Source organism: Gopherus flavomarginatus, chromosome 3 (assembly GCF_025201925.1).
Source record: "Gopherus flavomarginatus isolate rGopFla2 chromosome 3, rGopFla2.mat.asm, whole genome shotgun sequence".
Taxonomy (NCBI): domain Eukaryota; kingdom Metazoa; phylum Chordata; order Testudines; family Testudinidae; genus Gopherus; species Gopherus flavomarginatus.
In genome coordinates, this window is record NC_066619.1 from 2,140,689 (window position 1) to 2,160,866 (window position 20,178).

General features: G+C 49.9%; 1 protein-coding gene across 4 annotated transcripts in view; it reads right to left on the reverse strand.

The window, feature by feature from the left end:
* Positions 1-216: 216 nt before the first annotated feature.
* Positions 217-20,178, reverse strand: part of UNC13B (unc-13 homolog B) — a 336,698-nt gene continuing 316,736 nt past the window's right edge. For all 4 annotated transcript variants that reach the window (XM_050943528.1, XM_050943527.1, XM_050943525.1 and 1 more), the window contains 5 exons: positions 17,677-17,757; positions 16,844-16,991; positions 4,579-4,671; positions 2,976-3,135; positions 217-2,157 (listed from right to left, as the gene is read on the reverse strand). In XM_050943528.1, coding sequence (XP_050799485.1) covers positions 1,872-2,157; positions 2,976-3,135; positions 4,579-4,671; positions 16,844-16,991; positions 17,677-17,757 — 768 coding nt within the window. In that variant the 3' untranslated portion in view covers positions 217-1,871. The remainder of the gene's footprint in view (positions 2,158-2,975; positions 3,136-4,578; positions 4,672-16,843; positions 16,992-17,676; positions 17,758-20,178) is intronic.

The window sequence follows — 20,178 nt, forward strand, 5'->3', positions numbered from 1 at the left end:
GCTCATCCAATCACTCTGGGCTTGTCTTCACTGCAACGGTTAACACTACTTAGTACACTCCAAATAGACTGTGAAACCACACTAGAGTGACACGGAGTGATGTGATTAGTTGCACAGAGCAACTGAAGATGAGTTTGCAAATCACTTGAATGCAGCACCAAAGAGACGGACTGAGTTTTGAACAGGCGAAGTCGTAGGCAAGAGCACAGAAGTGACTGCTGCTAAAAGATAATTTATTAAAGACTGTACTATCATTTCCTAAAACAATGGCACAGACAATGATTAAAAATCATAACAATCGGTCGGAGTTTTGAAGATCATTATTATAATACATCTATAGACAATAACAAAGCAGGTATGCAGTCTCTGAGAACTCTACAAGCAGGCCTCTGAAGTACAAGATTCATATCATACAGCTGTACAAATGTCAGAGAAAAATAGAAAATAAAATACAAAAGGAATCACCCAATATGCAGTCCTTGACTTTATTGACAGTGTTACAGTACATTATGTGCCAGGACTGGCTTGTCCCACCTTCCATTTCAGAGTGGGACAGCGCTCACTTGGCTGCAGATAGGAAGGAAAAGAAGTCTCAAGTACTAATCCTAACCTTACTCCCCCAACATAAGAAATACGTTAAAAGCCAATCCTGATGTCCCCGTAATCATTTTTTCTCAAGACTTCTCATTTTACAAGAAACAAAATGGACACTCCTTTTATCTAGTGCAAAAATATTTCCCATGGTGACATGAATTCACAGAATGACCGACAGTCATATTATGCAAACCATCCTCTGCATGGCCAACAGCAACCTTGCGATCAAGAGAGAAAAGTCCTGCTCCCTCCCCAACGTGTGAGAATGGACAGAGTTCTTTCTGATGAGCATATGCTGTGTCTGCCCCAGACAGGGCATTGCATCAGGGTAGATAGCAAGGAATCCTCAGCTACTCCATGGAAACAAATGCAGTTGAAATCTCGTAAATATTGAACCACCAACTCAAATCCAAACCCTCCGTGTCAAAAACCTAGTAATAGCACAGCGCTGAAGTTAAAACCAACATACAGCAGCCGTTGAATTTGTCATCACCGTAGTGCTTGTTCCAGGGGTCAGAGGTGCCCAGAGTATGGCTCGTGGAATCTAGCAGCCTGCAATGGCCCTCATTTCACAGCACTATGGCTGCACCAACTAGTGACAGCGTGCTCAGCTGTGGTCTACTCTTGGTTAGCAGTGTTTGCCGCTCTCAACTGGGCAAAGGCTTGGGCACCTGGTCTCTTGGCTTGCTTGTCCTGACTCCGTTCATGACAACACGAACTTGGTCATACTTCATTCTAGCTGCATAGCCTAAAAAACATGCAGCATTTTTTAAGTTGATGTTGAGGTGCCTGTGTGTCATGTTGGCACGTACTGGCATTATCGACACAAGAACATCCTTTGGCAGCTCTACAGTAAGGGGAACAAACTGCACTTTTCCAACAACCAAAAGCATTGTTCTCCTCCCAACATGTCTGAGCGGTTTGTTTCATGTTTGATTCTGAAGCCATTTCATGTCTGCCAATTCCAGAGGATCAAATCACAATGCTCCATCTCCACACCACCCAGTGTGCCCAGCCCAGAGAGAAAACCATTTTGTACAAAGCACAATTTGTATGTTAAATAAAAGTGTGTGTCTCATTCTCTATGATGCCTTACCCCCCACTGAACAATAAATAATTCACAGCCAATTGGTGGACTTGTTTCTGGTACGGCACGTGCGCTATTGGAGCTAACACAGACTAACTGAAAAACCTTTTGTAATTAGTAAAAGAAAATGGTTGAACATTTGCACATATTGGCACAAGGAAAACGAGAGAGGGAATGTTCAGAGCTCAGCTCAGGTGCCTTCTTCTGTGGAGCGGGACTCCGATTTCAACTTTACAAACTCTCTGGCCACTTCGTCATTGGTTCGTTGAGAAAGAATCCTCAGGACCGTGAGCCCCGTCTCGTCCATGTGAATCCTACGCCCTAGTGGGCACCAGCAAGCACAGCTTCCTTTGTCTGCTATATCTCTGAGCTGCATCACAGCGATCCCCAGGACCCGATCCTCCCGAGCAAAGCAGTAATCCTTCACGCAGACCTGGAGCTCATAGGCATCTGGGCCGTCTTCATTCCCCAATATGCTGAAAATGACAGGCACAAGTTACTCAGATTAAAGCAGAAAGCATACTGTCTCCTTAGATCCCCTTGCAACAGGGGAATCCTGTTAATGTTATCCAGTCAGAGTCATGGCAATTACATAGGGAACAACTCCCAGAGCGGTAACAACAGGAATGTACCATCACCCAGTGCACATTTTAGGGCTCTGAGCCTGCCATAGAAACTTCACTTCCCAAGATTTAACCTCTCTCGTTCTGACTAGGGAGTTGAATGAGGACTAGTCTACGTCTCCGTTTGTAAAGCCTCAGAGAGCAGGGCCCTTCGTATTAATGAAAGGCCAGTTGAGCAGTTCAGTGCCTAGAACCGCTGCATTTCTAGCCATAGGAGAAGATGGTATCCTTGGAAACAGGTCTGGAGGGCTGCTTGTCCACTGTGGCTAGTAAAGATCAAAACTAATGGGCAGACTTTTGCTATCACATGAGGAAGTTTCAGCCTCAACTCTACTAACAAAAGCGATGACTCATTAAAATAATGGATAACACTGAAGCAGGCTGATGTGCAGCAATACACACAGTATGTATTTCTGAAGGTAACTGAGAGATGCTCTTTTCACGAGCCATACACTGGATACAGCTGTCCCTGAAATCTGCGTTCCAGCAGCAGCAGCCATTCAGCACTTTCAGCATGAGTTGGTTCCTCATGCCAGAATACTGGACCCGACTGAGGCAACTGCTGCTTCCGGTTACCCTATTGACACTGACAGGTCGCTCAGCTGCAACACGTTGCCTGAGCTCTGCATGTGCTTCCCAGTGCAGACCCTCGGCCTGTCTTTCGTACTCACAAGTGAAAGGTTTCATTGTATTTGGGTGCCCAGTTGTTGCTCTTTGATTTGGTTGTGAACTTTCTTTTCTTGTCACTTTGATGAGGTCCAATCATAGTGACTTCAACAAACGGGCGGAACATGCCGGATGTTTGCCATTTCAGGTCATTGGCTGCCACAACTAGACAAGAGAGAGAAAATCAGAGCCCCTTCTGCAGAAAGGTTCATCTGTTCAAACTGCTCTAACCAGCTTCTTAATGCTGAGCTATCCACAAAGATCACACAAAACAACTCTTCCGGTTACAGGCTTCCCAGCGGTTCTTATTTCACAGTTCAGAGGCTCTGATCTGAAAGATATCGGTCCTGAACTCACATGGGGCTGGGATATATTATTTTACTGAACAAATTACATGCTTTTTTATTCATGGTTTAAAGGTTTGTGGAGGAAATCCTGTACTCAGGAAAGCGAGAGGTTGGTAATATTTGCAATCGGCAGAGGTAAGTCATGCAGGCATGCATAATGTTTTAGGCACACAGCTCTGACAATGCACCTTAATGCTGATCAGCAGCACCCCTTTGCCATCCTAGTCCCAGGCAAGACTCCCACTGAAGTGCCTATCTCCTTGAATTTGGCTGGGGAGAGCAGACACACTTGGGTCTCTTGATTTTTATAAACAAAACGCTTCCCTTCTTACTGTCACTTCTCTACTTGGTGTAACATCCTATGTGGGATGAGTTTGAATCGTTGCTCGGGGAAAAGAAAGTGCTCTGATACTATGGCTAGCAATGAGGCATGTGAGCAGCAGCTACTGGCAAGGTTTTCTCTGTGACAGGTCCTCAGCCTTAGAACTCTTCGTCCACACCCAGCCACCAGAGGCCAAATCTGTTGGCTCTCTAGACGCACCATAAAACTCACCTTTTCCTCCAGGCCTTTGTGTGGAGAGATGGTGGATATTTATGTATAGGCAACCCCTCCTGTTACAGGGTGGGTTTTACTCTGTGGGACGGGGGCCTTAGAGAGACATGTATTCATTTGAAGAAATAAAGAAAACAAATTAAAGGCAGCAAACAGAGACTAGCGAGAAAGTAACTGAGGAGGAGGCATGGAGAGGGAGGAGGAAGAGGTAGCCTCAGCTGAATCACTGTCATGCCCATTTGGCCATCAGAACTAAGCCAAAAATCCCTGAACGTGTACAGATTCTGCTCTCGGGGTGGCTCAGTGAATAGAATAGTTGCTTAATGAATGTTGTCATTTTGTGCCTTGCTGGGCACAGCACACCAGTTTGGTGGGATATTTGCAGGCCTGATGAGAGCCATATATTTGACTTGAGTGTGTTGCACAAAATTACTTTAAAAAAGGAAAGAACTATACATCGCCATGTGACTGGATGAACTGGGACACCACTGCCATCATGCTGCGGTTTCTCTAGATACTCCAGATGGGAGCCAGTTTTGGTCTTCATTTAGTATAATTGTTAACTCTACCCACAGACTGGACAAAATCAGATACATGCCAGCCTACAGCATGGACACAGCAGTACAGTACCAGTTCATTCCTGCTGGACAGAGTTTAGCACCAGCAGTGCTCGACCAGCTATATACAAAACTTCCTGCTTTACTATACCTTTCACTGTGACCTTGTGTTCACCAGTTCCTGGGTGTGTATACAGGTCGATCTGTATGGACACTTCACCCACTGAATCATCCACACCAGAACCTGATGCAAAGATTGAGAAACACCAAAAGAAAGATTAGTTTATTGGCACCCAGCTTCAGCTTACGCGCTCAGCAAGGCAATACCCCATTTGCAGTAAGTTGACCCATAACCAGCTTCCTTGCAGACCCTTCTAGTTTGATGTTAATGCAAAGGTTGATCCAACACCACATTTGTAGGCCAAACACACACCACATACATTACAACTTTTTGGAATAGATTATAAAATAATTATACTGCAAAGATTTCACACTAGGAAGGATTACAGCATGGTTTTTGAAGTGTCATGAAAACCTACAATGGATCCCAACAGAAAGCATCTGCTAATAAGTTCCTACCAAGATATTGCACACGTGGGCATTCCTGTGACCATTTCCCTCCATGCAAATGGACTAGTGAAAACAGGAGGGGAGGGTTCGGAAACAAGGGATAAGGACATAGGATTGATACTAAATTTGGCTCTGAGCCAAAGTACACGTCCAGTTTTCCCAACAGAGTTCTGTACCTGCACACTGGATAAAAGCCACAATTCCCAGTGTCTCAATCCCCAAGGAAGAGGAGAGTCCCTTCAGACCACAGAAAACTATGAGGAAAGTTAAGAGTTTACAAGCTGCTTAGAAACTTTCTTTTATCAGTTAGCCAGTGAGTAGTTTCATAAAGGAAAAGGTAGCATGTTTTAATCGAACAGGCTGGGGAAGGGACAGAGGTCAAACGAGCTTTACAGTTCTCATGTTGTGTTTGAGTGACATTCAGGACAAAATTTGAAAGAGAGCACTAAAAAAGATCAATCATTTGGTTAAATTCTCTAATGCAGTGTTTCTCAACCTGTGGGTTGCAACCCCCCCGGGGGGGTTGCAAGAGGGATTATGGGGGGTTGCAAGCAGGGCTGGTGTTAGGGGGTGGGAAGCAGGGCAACTTGCCAGGAGCCCCACAAAGCTAATTTACATGTTTCAGCCCTCAACAGGGCTGAAGCCCCAAGCCCCCAAGCTTAAGGTAGAGGGGGGTCACAATTTTTTAGTCCAAAGGGGGTCCCCAAGACGAAAGGGTTGAGAAACACTGCTCTGATGTACGACTGAATTCGAATGCTTGAAGGATATTTTGTAGGCAGCAATCGCTGTCATTTTGAAAGAGGAGAATGTAAACAAATGTATGCCATTTCCTGAAGTGCGTCTGATACGGTACAGACAGTAATTGCATGTGGATCAAGGCAACTTGACATATGTTCATGTATCTTGAACTGTAATTAATTCTTTTTGGGAGTGCACCTGAAGGCTCTAATTTATTTATCATGCCCTAGGGGCTCTAAACAGTCATTTAAGATATGAACAGGAGGAGTGGATTTTCTTGGATGTATCTTCTTTGGATGCCCAGATTCTGTGCTAGTAGAAAGTGACTAAGAACAGAGAAGAAGGAACAGTATGTAAACACTCTATCAAGGCTGGGGGAGTCTCATATTAGACCCTGCCTTGGTTTGTTGGTATGTGCACGTCACATTGCTCCTTCGCTCTCTTCCAGCATTGTTCTGATGAGTAGACAGGTTACTGACATCATATAAACCACAAAGAAACATGCCCTCCAGGCACTTCAGGGACCTTGTATATTTCAATGCTCTTCCTGCCCACAAAACCCAAGAGGATGTTCAGAGTACAGGAACTGAGTGACATGCATGACTCTGCTTTGGAAGAAATCCAAGGCACGGAGTTGTGCTGCAGGCAAGCTGTCCAGCAACGAAGATGGCATTTTTCAATGTTATGGCCCTTGTTTTGGGGAGCATGCACCGTGTTTTACCAAAATTACATTGGACCTGATCTGCATTTCATTTACCCCAGTGTAACCCAACAGACTCTGAAGGATCCACTTCCTGATTTACACTGGTGAGAGCAGAATCTGGCCTATTAAGTTTTAAAGCTGATTCAGTTTGGGGCTTGTCTATCTTAACTCGGTTTCTTTTTATAGGAAGATCCTGCTTTCTTCTCTGAAGTGCTCTTATACACAGAGGCCCTGGGAATATCTGTAGATGGCAAATAGGCCAGAAACATTCTACACCATTTACTAATTTCTTGGTGGTGGTGACTGAATTAAAACTTGGGCATGGAAATCTTGCTAGATTTGTGATATGTGAGGGCTGTACACTGAAATCACATGTGCAACATGTTACAGATACGTTTTCACCTAACAAACGCACGCTTTGGGCAACAGACAAAATTTGGAGAGCTGAAACCCAGCAGGATTCAAGTGAGTGGCAGGACTTCTAGCCCCTCTTGATGTCAAACTCTTCAGCTGATCCCTGCTCTCACGTATGCATTGCGCATTACCACATATCATGAAGAATCTGCCTCAGCAGCATGTGAGCATGCACATCTAGCAGTGGTCTCACAGCCATAGGTAGTGCATAGCAGAGGGTAAGGGCAGCCTGTAGCATCTGGCAAAGAGACTGTTTATTAACCCTGTATTGTCAGAACAGAATGTACATTCCAGTGAATTAATCTCAAGTTCCAGCAGAGCCTGCAAGGCAGTTCCCACCTCCTTGCGTCACATAGCCCACAGCTCTGCTCTCTGTAGGGTGGAAGCAGGCCACAAGGGGTTAGGTTCTAGGGGGAGCTACGGGGAGGCAGGTCTCTGGAACAGGTTTCCAAAAGCAAGGAAGTTTGCAGCTGGCTAATGTTGTTATGGTAACAGCATTAGTCTTGAACATACCCTTATCAGGAAGAACGTCCTCATTAGCGGTAAACCTAATACCTTTCCCATCATGCACTGAGTCATGAATTCAAAAGGCAAGGAGCAGGCAGGACAGAGAGAGAAGAGTGTGAATTACAATCCAATTAGCAGTGACACAGACAAATACAACTTCAGGAAGTCAAATATTGTAACTCTTAATAGACTAAATATACTGCACCAGCACAGGGTTGTAAAGCAATGCTGTTTCTACAGCCCAGGGAATCCGTTTGGGTTAGCATTGTGAAGACATGATTCGTATTGCTGGCAGAAGTATGCTGAGAGCTCTGATCCTCAAACATCCCAGCTTGGAAGTCTAATAGTTTTGTGTTACCGAAGCCTCTGCAGTCAGAGGGGGCTGGAGTTTCTCAGAGGCTGCCATGCACGACAGTTCAGAGGTGCAGCAGGGGTGGCAGACACCTCACTCACAGAGTTACATGAGCACAGCACTGACTTTTTTTAGCCATTTCCTCCTACAAGCCTATGGAAGGCCTTAAAAACATGAGAGGAAATCCCAGCTGGAGAGAACTCTGTAAAGCAGGAATCAGCCCTAAACACTGGTGCTGTTCCCTCTGCCCCCGGACACACACCCAAGTTCTCCAAATCATTCTATAGTCAGGGGCTATTTAGATGTGTTTGCAAGGTCCAAACCCAGCACAGGGCCCGGAACTGAACTGTGGCCAAAGAGGACTCAGTTCACAGCTTCTTCAATGCTGCTACAAAAAAATCGGTCAGCAGAAGGCCTGGCTCAAACCCTCCCCCAAAGTCCTCCAGGGCTCCCAGCCTGGAGAACTCTCTAGGATATTGTCACGGAGTGTGGGGTAGTCCGGCCCTGCACCCCTCTTCCTGGGACCCACAGTGACTCTTAGCCAGCCAGTAAAACAGAAGGTTTATTGGACAACAGGAACACAGGTTACAGCAGGGCTTGCAGGCACAGTCAGGACCCCTCCACCGAGTCCTTCTGGGCTTTCAGGGTGCTTGGATCCTAGCTAGGATACCCTGAATTCCGCCCACACAGCCCCAAGCCCAAACTCAAACTGCTTCCCTCCTGCCACTCCCTTCCTTTGTCCCCTTCCCGGGCAAAGGTGTTGACCTTTCCCCTCCCTTACCTAGCTCAGGTTACAGGCTCTGGCATCGTCCATCTCCTAAAGTCCTCCCCTGCTCTCCCACTCCCCACACAGACAGTCCCTACTGCATCACATCTCTCCCCCCTTCGAGACTGAACTGAGCGGGGTCACTCTGCCCAGTGACCTGGGGAAGTTCAGGGTCCCCTCTCCGGGACAACGCATCCGCTGTCAGGTTGGCACTTCCCTTCCCATGGACCACGTCCATGTCATAGTCCTGCAGGAGCAGGCTCCACCTCAGGAGCTTAGAGTTGGCTCCTTTCATCTGGTGCAGCCAGGTCAGGGGAGAGTGGTCGGTGTACACGGTGAAGTGTCGCCCAAAGAGATATGGCTCTAGTTTCTTAAGGGCCCACACCATGGCCAGGCATTCCTTCTCGATGGCCGCGTAGCTTTGTTCCCGGGGTAGCAGCTTCTTACTCAGGTACACGATGGGGTGTCTCTCCCCCTTTTCATCCTCCTGCATTAACACCGCCCCCACTCCCGTGTCTGAGGCATCGGTGAACACCATAAAGGGTTTGTCAAAATCTGGGTTTGCCAGAACTGGACCACTAACCAGAGCCTCCTTCAGCGCCCGGAAAGCCTCCTGGCACTGCTCAGTCCAGATCACCTTGTCTGGCTTCCCCTTTTTGCACAGTTCAGTGATGGGGCCGGCTATGGCACTGAAGTGGGGCACGAACCTTCGATAGTACCCCGCCATCCCAATAAAGGCCTGGACCTGCTTTTTGGTTTGGGGAGCAGGCCAGTCTCTGATCACCTCCACCTTGGCTGGTTCCGGCTTCAGGCAGCCGCTCCCCACCCGATGGCCCAGGTAAGATACTTCAGCCATCCCCACCTTGCACTTCTCAGCCTTTACTGTTAACCCAGCCTCCCGGAGTCGGTCCAGGACTTGTTTAACCAGGGACATGTGGTCCTCCCAGGTCTGGCTGAAGACGCAGATGTCGTCAATATACGCCACGGCAAAACTCTCCATCCCCCTCAGTAGCTGATCCACCAGGCGCTGGAAGGTGGCCGGTGCTCCCTTGAGGCCGAAGGGCAGGGTCAGAAACTCATAGAGCCCCAGAGGGGTGATAAAGGCCGATTTCAGCCTGGCATCTGCGTCCAGCGGCACTTGCCAGTAGCCTTTGGTAAGATCCATAGTGGTGAGGTACCGAGCACCTCCCAGCTTGTCTAGGAGCTCGTCAGGCCTGGGCATGGGGTAGGCATCAGATGCGGTGATGGCACTGAGCTTTCGATAGTCCACACAGAACCGGATTGACCCATCCTTCTTGGGGACCAGCACCACTGGTGAGGCCCAAGGGCTGGAAGACGGCTGGATCACTCCCAAAACCAGCATGTCCCTGACCTCTCTTTCAAGATCCTGGGCAGTTTTACCAGTGACCCGAAAAGGGGAGCATCTTATAGGGGGGTGTGACCCCGTCTCCACCCGGTGGACAGTCAAATTAGTGCGTCCAGGCTGGTTGGAAAACAGCTGTCGGTACAGATGCAGCACCCCTCTGATCTCAGCGTGCTGGCCCGGGGTCAGCTGATCAGAGAGGGGAATCGCCTCCAGGGGGGAACCAGCTTTTGTCCCAGGGAATAGATCTACTAAGGGGTCATCTCCCTGCCCCTCCCAATGTCCACACACGGCCAACACCACATTCCCCCTGTCATAGTATGGTTTCATCATGTTCACATGGTACACCCGACGGTGATGTGCCCGGTTTGACAGCTCCACCACATAGTTTACCTCATTTAGTTGCTTGATAACCTTGAAGGGCCCTTCCCAGGCGGCCTGGAGTTTGTTTCTCCTCACGGGGATGAGAACCATCACCTGATCTCCGGTGGCGAAGGCACGGGCCCATGCCGTGCGGTCATACCAGACCTTCTGCCTCCTCTGGGCTCGGGCCAGATTCTCCCTGGCCAGGCCCATGAGCTCGGCCAGTCTTTCCCGGAAGGTCAGGACATACTCCACCACTGACTCTCCCTCGGGAGAGGCCTTCCCCTCCCATTCGTCCCTCATCAGGTCTAGGGGCCCCCTTACCCGCCTTCCATACAACAGTTCGAAAGGTGAAAACCCGGTAGATTCCTGGGGCACCTCCCTGTACGCGAACAGCAGGTGAGGTAAGTACTTGTCCCAATCTTGCGGATGCTGGTTCATAAATGTTTTTAGCATCATCTTCAGCGTCCCGTTGAACCTTTCTACCAGCCCGTTGGACTGGGGGTGATATGCTGAGGCCCAGTTGTGCTGGACCCCACATTTCTGCCATAAGGACTGGAGCAGGGCCGACATGAAGTTGGACCCCTGGTCCGTCAAGACCTCCTTGGGGAACCCCATCCGGTTGAAAATTCTCAGCAGCGCATCTGCCACTGTGTCAGCTTCGATAGAGGACAAGGCCACCGCCTCGGGGTAGCGAGTGGCAAAATCCACCACCACCAGGATGTATTTCTTCCCTGACCAGGTCATCTTGCTGAGGGGTCCCACTATGTCCATGGCCACCTTCTGGAAAGGTTCTTCTATGATGGGTAAAGGCCTCAAAGCCGCTTTCCCCTTGTCCCGGGCCTTCCCCACCCTCTGGCAGGGGTCACAGGATTGGCAGTACTGTCGGACATGGGTAAAGACCCCAGGCCAGTAAAAGTTCTGTAGCAGCCTCTGCCTGGTGCGTCGGATTCCCTGGTGCCCTGCGAGAGGGATGTCATGGGCCAGGTACAGCAGCTTGTGACGAAACTTCTGGGGAACCACCAGCTGCCTCCTGATTCCCCATGACTCTACTTCCCCTGGGGGAGCCCATTCTCGGTACAGGAACCCCTTCTCCCACAGGAACCTCTCCTTGCAACCTCTCCTCATGGTCTGTACCGCACTAAAGTCAGCCCGGTCCCGGTGCTTCCGCAAGGAGGGATCTTTCTGCAACTCGGCCTGGAACTCAGCAGCTGGGACAGGGATGGGGACCGGATCTCTCTTGCTGGCTGGGTCTGAGGCCGCAGCCTCTCTGCACCGTGCCCCTGGGCGTTCCCTGCTCCCTGGGTTAGGGTCCTGCACCTCGGGTCAAGTACCTTTCCCGTTGTCAGGGTGCAGTGCCCTTTGCCGACTCTGACTACGAGTCACGACCAGGGCACTCTGGGTGTTACTAGGCCAGTCCTCGAGGTCCCCTCCCATTAACACGTCAGTGGGCAAATATCGGTGTACCCCCACATCCTTGGGGCCCTGCTTGGCCCCCCATTTCAGGTGTACCCTTGCCACGGGCACCTTGAATGGGGTCCCGCCCACGCCCATCAGGGTCAGGTAGGTGTCGGGCACCATCCGATCTGAGGCCACCACCTCGGGCTGGGCCAGCGTCACCTCTGCGCCCGTGTCCCAGTACCCAGTGAACTTCCTCCCATCTACCTCCAGGGGAACAATGCACTCCTTCCGGAGGGGCAGCCCCGCGCCCACCCGGTAAACCACAAACCCGGAGCCTGGCGCATCCACAGGTGGTATGTTGCCAGCCCCCCTTTCCTGGGAACGTAGCCCCTCCTCCGATTGGGTTTTTACCCAGTCCACCCTCTGCGGGTTGGGTCTGCTTGGTCTGTCCCTGAGCTTGGGGCACTGGGCCTGTATGTGACCTCGTTGGCCATAGCGATAGCAGCCCATGTCTCGTGGGTCCCCTTGAGTGAGTCGGAGGGACCTGCCGCTGGATGTTCCCCTTTTGGGGGGGTTCTCCATAGGACCCCGCTGGGAGGTCCCATGATGACTCTCTCTCTGCGTTGAGGCAGGCTTGCTCCTTCGAGACTCCTCCCTGCCATCCCCTGCCCGACTGTCCACAAATTGGTCGGCCAGCTGGCCTGCGTGCTGTGGGTTCTCCGGCTTCTGGTCCATCAACCACAGCCTCAAGTCGGACGGGCACTGCTCGTACAGGTGCTCCAGTATGAATAGGTCAAGCAGGTCCTCTTTAGTTTGGGCCCCAGCTGTCCACTTGCGGGCATACCCCTGCGCCCGGTTGACCAGTTGTAGGTATGTGACCTCACGGGTTTTACGCTGGCTCCGGAACTTTTTCCGGTACATCTCAGGAGTCAGCCCAAACTCACGGAGCAGGGCCTGTTTGAACAGTTCGTAGTCCCCTACCTCCGCCCCTTTCAGTCGGCTGTGCACCTCCACGGCTGTGGAGTCCAGTAAGGGGGTGAGAACTGCGATCCTGTCTGCAGGGTCAACCCTGTGCAGCTCGCAGGCATTCTCAAAGGCCGTCAGGAAGATATCTATGTCCTCCCCCTCCTTACGCCGGGGCAGCAAGTGCTTATCAAAGCTCTTTGTAGGCTTGGGTCCCCCCTCACTCACCGCAGCCGGAGCCTCACTGCTCGTCAGCTGGGCCAGGTCCAGCTCATGTTTACGCTGTTTCTCCTTCTCCTCCCGCTCATGTTCACGCTGTTTCTCCTTCTCCTCCCGCTCATGTTCACGCTGTTTCGCCTTCTCCTCCAGCTTTTGCCTCTTTAACTCGAGCTTCTCCCTTTCATATTCCAGCCGCGTCCGCTCCACGGATGCCGAGCGTTGCCGGGAGGATCCCCTGCTGGGGGGTGGGCTTCGCCGGGCGGATCCCCTGCTGGCCGGGGGTGTCACGGTGCCCTCAGTATACACTGGGCTCCTCCCCGCCCTTCCCCTAGGCCTAGGAAGGGGGGGTCTCGGGAAGCCCTCGTCCGCTGGCTGACCACTCCCAGTGGGGACAGACACTGGTGCCTGTGCTGCATCTGCCCGGCTGCTTCCCTCAGAGACAGGGCTCCGTTCATTCATGCGGTCTCCCTGCTCCAGCTGGGCAATCAGCTGGTCCTTGGTGAGCCTCCCTGGGTGCAGCCCCCTCTGTTTACACAGCTCCAGCAGGTCACACTTGCGCCGCTTGGCATACATCTTCCTGCTGGCCACTCACAGGCCGGGGTGCTCGCCGCTCCCCACGGTTTCCAGGGGGACCCCTAGTGCACCAGCCCTTCTTGAGGTCACCACCTCTCTGCCAGGGTCGAGCTGCAGACTCCTCCGCCCCTGGGACCGCTCGCTGCAATCCCCCGGGGGACCCTGTCACTGCAAAGTCCTTCTCACTGGGCACACACTCCCAGGGGTTAATCACCCCTTCGTTTTACTGCTCCCCAGTCACTTACTGCAGGAAGCGCCGTCCACGGGGTGCAGTATCTCCCGCCACTGCCACCAGTTGTCACAGAGTGTGGGGGAGTCCAGTCCTGCACCCCTCTTCCTGGGACCCACAGTGACTCTTAGCCAGCCAGTAAAACAGAAGGTTTATTGGACAACAGGAACACAGGTTACAGCAGAGCTTGCAGGCACAGTCAGGACCCCTCCACCGAGTCCTTCTGGGCTTTCAGGGTGCTTGGATCCTAGCTAGGATCCCCTGAATTCCGCCCACGCAGCCCCAAGCCCAAACTCAAACTGCTTCCCTCCTGCCACTCCCTTCCTTTGTCCCCCTTCCCGGGCAAAGGTGTTGACCTTTCCCCTCCCTTACCTAGCTCAGGTTACAGGCCCTGGCATCGTCCATCCCCTAAAGTCCTCCCCTGCTCTCCCATTCCCCACACAGACAGTCCCTACTGCATCACATCGATATAGTATACAGCAACATGGGGACTGCCAGACTGAATCTGCCCAGTGCTCCACCTAGTCCAGTGTCCCATCTCCAACAGTGCTTCAGCAAACGGTTATGGGATAACCTCACTGAGAGAAAGTTCCCTCCTAACACCCCAGTTGTGTGCTTAGCTTGTGTTTTGAAGCTGGCGGTTTATATCCCCTTCAAGCCTCTTTAAAAACAGTATTTTCTGTAACCGCTCTGGATATTTTTGTTATTCACACAAATGTCTCATCTTTTTTTGAATCCTGTTACAAACGTGCCCTCAATATCTTGTGGCAACGGATTCCACTGGCTAACACCGCACTGTGTGAAATAGTGTTTTCTTGCATCAGTTTTGAATTTGCCACTTTTCCATTTAGCTTAATGTCCCTTTGCTCTTGTATTAACAACAGAACATTGCACGTCAGCATAACTGAGTGTGGTATGACAATGCACAATGTTATCCCACAGCCTGGAATGTCCAGACAATGTGCAGGGTATAAGACCTAGTTAAGTCTACTGCTTCCACATGGCATGGATGAGGGCATCAGTAGTGAAAAGCTATGTTAAAGTAGACAAAATGCAAGATCAGAGGGATTTAGGAGCCTGGTTCATTTTATGGGTTGCCAACCCTCCAGGATTGTCCTGGAGTCTCCAGGAATCAAACATGTCAAGTGAGGAAACCTCCAGGAATATGTCCAACCAAAACTGGCAACTGTGTTATACATCTTGTTGGACTGGAAAGTGCTTTGCCCTGACTGAGCCACTAAACTGACTCTTACCATAAGTATGAGTACCTAATAAAAAGAAGGATCCCGTCTCATTTCCCTCACTCCAACATCTGGAGGAGTTTGTTCACTGGAGTTCACTGCAGAAGGCATCTTGACATAGATAACAGCTGTGCATACTCTGTCTGGCCACCAGATGTCTCCACTGCTTTGCAGAGATACACCTTCAGGAGCGTTTTCCTTATTGATGATGGTAGCTTGATTCCTTAGGTAACTTTGAAAGATGTAGGTGCACTGTGTTTCTAGATCGGTGGTTCTCAACCAGGGGCACGCAGAGGTCTTCCCCGGGGTACATCAAATCATCTAGATGTGTGTCTAGTTTTTAAAAAGGCTATGTAAAAACACTAGTGAAGTCAGTACAAACTAAAATTTCATACAAAGATTTGTGGACACTGCTCTATATACTATGCGCTGAAATGTAAGTACAATATTTATATTCCAATCGATTGATTCTCTCATTTGACCATACAATTATAAAGTCAACAATTTTTCAATAATAGTGGCTGTGACACTTTTGTATTTGTATGTCTGATTCTGTAAGCAAGTTGTTTTTGAGTGAGGTGAAACTTGGGGGTACGTGAGACAAATCAGACTCCTGAAAGGATACAGTTGTCTGGAAAGGCTGAGAGCCGCTGTTCTAGATCTCAAAAGAAAAGGTGTTTGTTGTAAGTGTGTGTGTTTCAATCCCACAGAAAGCTGCCTGAGGGACACTTTATTTGACTTTAAAAGGATTCTTGCTTCTGCCTCTTTGTCATCAAATTCTCCAATCAGAGAGAGGTGGATACTCTAAAATTCAGATTTTGACTAGCCCCTGCCATATAGCAGTGAGCAAGATGGTTTATTAGAGCTTCTTCCCTTCTGCATTCCAATCCTACGCTTGGTAGCAGAGTCAGGCAGCATGAGAGCACAGATGTTATGATTTGTGGAACCCCAGGCTGCTGGAGGACTGATGGAGGTGGGGAGAAACTGGACCATAAGTGGTGAGACTGCATAGGACCCCCCAGAGTTGCTTGCATTCTTTGTGCTTTGGGACAACTGGCAGCGTGGGGGATCTATGGAGATCCCAGACAGGTCTGACTCTCACGGCTTTAGCCATCACTTTAACAGCAACATCGGAATGGGAGGTCCCACCCCACAGACTGCATTTAAATCAGGGTATAACCTGAAATCTTAGGTTATAACCTTAAGATATTACCTTAGCCTAGTGTTAGTTTCATTGGCTTTCATGTCCTTCTCCAGAGATGAGCAAGAACCACAAAACCACACAGGTGGCCAATGAACGTCCTCTGGCTATGGACTGATACTATTCTGTGCAGAAACGAGGAGACCACTGCTTCTGAACTGCTGAGAGATCCACGGCAACAAATCATTAGCCACAATAGTATTGGGCAACAATGTGGCAATGTTACCTTGGCTTCCACAGAACTCCCCGTGGGCCATCACAGCCGTGTAGCAAATAACTTGTGCTACTGCTGTGTCTTTCCCTCCAGCCATGAAGATATGTAATAATCTAGGTAGCAGATATCCTATACTGGCTGTGCACAAAGCAAGACCTTCAGCTTCATTATTCTTGTAATGAAGTGTCCTCCTCCTCCAGAACTTCCTGGGCTGCTGGTGAGTGGCCTATGACCTATGTGTGGTCCGCTTCTGGGTTGATACCTGCTTGGAATCACCTTCCACAAAACAGTACAACTCCCAGTACAATAACTCCAAATTTCACTTCCCTCAAATCACCTATCAACATCAGTGCCAGGAGCTTGGCTGTGAAATTAGCATCAAGCAAGACGACCTCCAGGAGTTAAATTTGCACATAGTTCCTGCTCAACATTTACATCTTGAGGGAACAGAAAACCGCAGCAAATAGCAGCTCTGAAACTGTCATGTTTCCAGGAGCACGACTGCCAAAGACGCTGCAAACTAGTAGTGCAAGCCATGGCAATTAACGCCACACTGGAGAGCTTTAGTCAACCCTCCTGATGACAGAAACGAGCCTTACCCTGAGCTGTCTGCGTCTGGACGAAGGTTTTGATGAGAGTGTCTGTGGTCTGAGTGTAGAGGGACAGTGCATAGCGGAGTGACTGTAGGTCTGGGCTCTTCTCCAAGAAGGTTTTCTTTAGACCGTTCCCACCAGCATGGAAATATTGCTAAGAGCAAAGAGTAAAAGCAACAACATTAAAGGAAAACTGCCACCAGCAACAGACAAGCTGCTGGCAGCCCCTCTGAGAGCAGAGGGAGCTGAAACCTTCGCGAAGCATTTTTTCCAGCAGTGGCTGATTCTTCACCCCAACAGCTCCCCCATCCATGTGTCAGATCCTGACTCTGCAATCACACAGGACCGATTAACTATGCTGGCTCCACAGTACTATTGACCTGGGTGCCATGTAGGTGTTTAACTGGGCACCTCTTCAGAAGTGGGTTTATGCAAGACACTTGGTACCCTGAGTCATTGTGGTGCCTTATGCTGATCATTCACTAAGGGCTTGGCTACACTCGAAACTTCAAAGCGCTGCCACGGGAGAGCTGCCACAGGAGCGCTTTGAAGTGTGAGTGTGGTCGCAGCGCCAGCGCTGGGAGAGAGCTCTCCCAGCTCTGCACGTACTCCACCTCCTCATGGGGATTAGCTTGCAGCGCTGGGAGCCGCGCTCCCAGCGCTGCGGCACTGTTTACACTGGCGCTTTACAGCGCTGTATCTTGCAGCGCTCAGGGGGGTGTTTTTTCACACTCCTGAGCGAGAAAGTTGCAGTGCTGTAAAGCACCAGTGTAGCCATGGCCTAAGATACGTGCCACGCACTATCCATTCCAGAACAGCGTCTGGCAAATGTCACTCACTTTGATAGTATCCAGAGCCAGGTCCAGAACCGCACACTGCTTTGGAGTGAGACTTCTAGTTTCTTCCTTCACCATGTGATCCTGAAAAGAACCATCAGATCAAACATTAATATACTGCTAGCGACAAAGGCAGGGGAGTCCCCAGTAAAACTAGGTGTACTGGATTCACACAGGGCTGGGGCACTGATTCAGCTATGTAAGAAGGAGTGATAGGGACTTTTTCAGAATCATCCTTTGATGCAACCAATAAAAAAAAAGTTTCCTCCAATTCTGTTGTGTGCACAAGAAGGAAGGAGGTATACTCACAATGGTGACAGATTGCATTTTAATCCAAGCTTGTACTCTGCAGCCCTGTGTCATGAAAAACCCTAAATGAGAAATCTGCTTGTCACTCATGAATTATGCAGCTCGCCCCAAAACAACTACTAACAGAACCTTCAGCCCACAGTGACGTATTCTCTGTGTATCAGAACTTGGACAGAAAAACTGCTTGAGAGATTTTTTGGAAAAAATGTGTTAGTCCTACTGTAGTTTTCATACCCCTCCATGCAAACAGGCTGATTGCCTTGGTGTCGAGTGAAACAGTATGGATCGTCAAAGGAAGAAGAGTAATACAGTCTAGAAACTTCTAAAACATTACCTAAAATATGGAAACCTTGGGACCTACCACAACTAAAAATCAGTACTGTGTATCCCCCTGGAAATCTTCCTTTTCCATTTGTCCATCTGTTAGAATATACTGTTTATAGAATATATTTCTAGTCCTTAAGTGGCACGAGACAATCAACCCGCAGACCTGTCACCGGGCCACGCACTATCTCTTCACAGGCTAGGCCTCAGTTTGGAGGGTAAATTCTACATTCTGGGAGGTGAAGGAGAGTTTCTCCAGCAGGTGGTTTGGCCATTTGAGCTGCTGGGAGGTTTGGAATTTTAGTAGCTGCAGCATTCGTGGTCAATATGTAGGGGAAGCAGTCAATGCAATTTATTACACACAATATCACCACTACACATTTTGTGAATGTATCGGGTCTATCAAAACCCAGACATTTTTCCACTGGGAACGCTAACTGCTGCATGACACCTTTCAGGGAGACATACCTGCCTGGCTACTGTGTCCCTTTCATAGCAAACAGAGCCATGGTGTAGCCTACTTGTTCCTGTCTTGTATTTCTAAGATTTGCCACGGGAGCCCAGTCAATCTTCATAATGACCAAAGATAGGGACACGTACTGTTCTCTTACTGCCAGGTGCTTGTTCCAGACGCTGACCTGGCTGATGTTCCATTTGTTATCTGGTTGAGCAGGGCCGGCTCCAGGCCCCAACGTGCCAAGTGCGTGCTTGGGGCGGATTGCCGCTGGAGGCGCTCTGCCGGTGGCCGGGAGGGCGACACATGGCTCCGGTGGACCTCCCGCAGGCATGCCTGCGGAGGGTCCGCTGGTCCTGCGGCTCCGGTGGAGCATCCGCAGGCACGCCTGCGGGAGGTCCACCGAAGCCACGGGACCAGCGGACCCTCCGCAGCCATGTCTGTGGGAGATCCACCGGAGCCGCGGGACCGGCGAGCGGCAAAGCGCCCCCTGCAGCGTGCCGCCGTGCTTGGGGCGGCAAAAGGGCTAGAGCTGGCCCTGTGGCTGAGACTGGCTCCTCCTTTAGTTCAGTATAGATTGTGGCCCCTTGACCTTTGCAAAGTCATAATTCAGCCCTCATGCTGAACACGTGCATGCAGCTGGCTCAGATTCTCAAGCAAAGTTAGGCTCCTACGTTCATACAGAACATAAGAACAGCCAGACTGGGTCAGACCAAAGGTCCATCCAGCCCAGTATCCTGTCTGCTGACAGTGGCCAATGCCAGATGCCCCAGAGGGAATGAACAGAACAGGGAATCATCAAGTGATCCATCCTGTCGCCCATTCCCAGCTTCTGGCAAACAGAGGCTAAGGACACCATCCCTGCCCTTCCTGGCAAAAAGCCACTGATGGGCCTAAGTAGCCTGTATTTCAAGAGTGCTGGTGCCCAGTGGCACCCATTGAAGTCCATGGTAGTTATTGGGTGCTCCATGCTTTGGGGAAGAAAAAAAAATCAGCCCACTTTGTCAGGTCTTTTAGTATAAATGGAAGGTGCCAAAACTTTAGATCACTGATTTGAAAATCTTTGCCCACATGCCTACCTCCAGGATGGGGCAGGTGCTTCTGGTTTAGGATTCACACAGTTACTGGTTTGCCCTTTAACAGGTTCTAATTCTCTTCCTTGCTGCATCCCAGCAGCACTGATGTGTGGAGCTACCCAGTGAGACCACAGAAGTCTCCTCCCCAGGCAATGGCCAGTATTGAACAGCATTCCTTCTGCTAAGGAACCAGGAGTTTTCCTTCAGCTTCTCTTAGGAGCTGCAAGTAGCTCAGTTGAAGCTGATGCTGCTTCACATTCCTGTACACAGAGGACAAAGCATTCTCTGTCAGTCAGTCTCAGAATAAGCACCTCATTCGTTTAGAGCACCCAGCTACCCTAA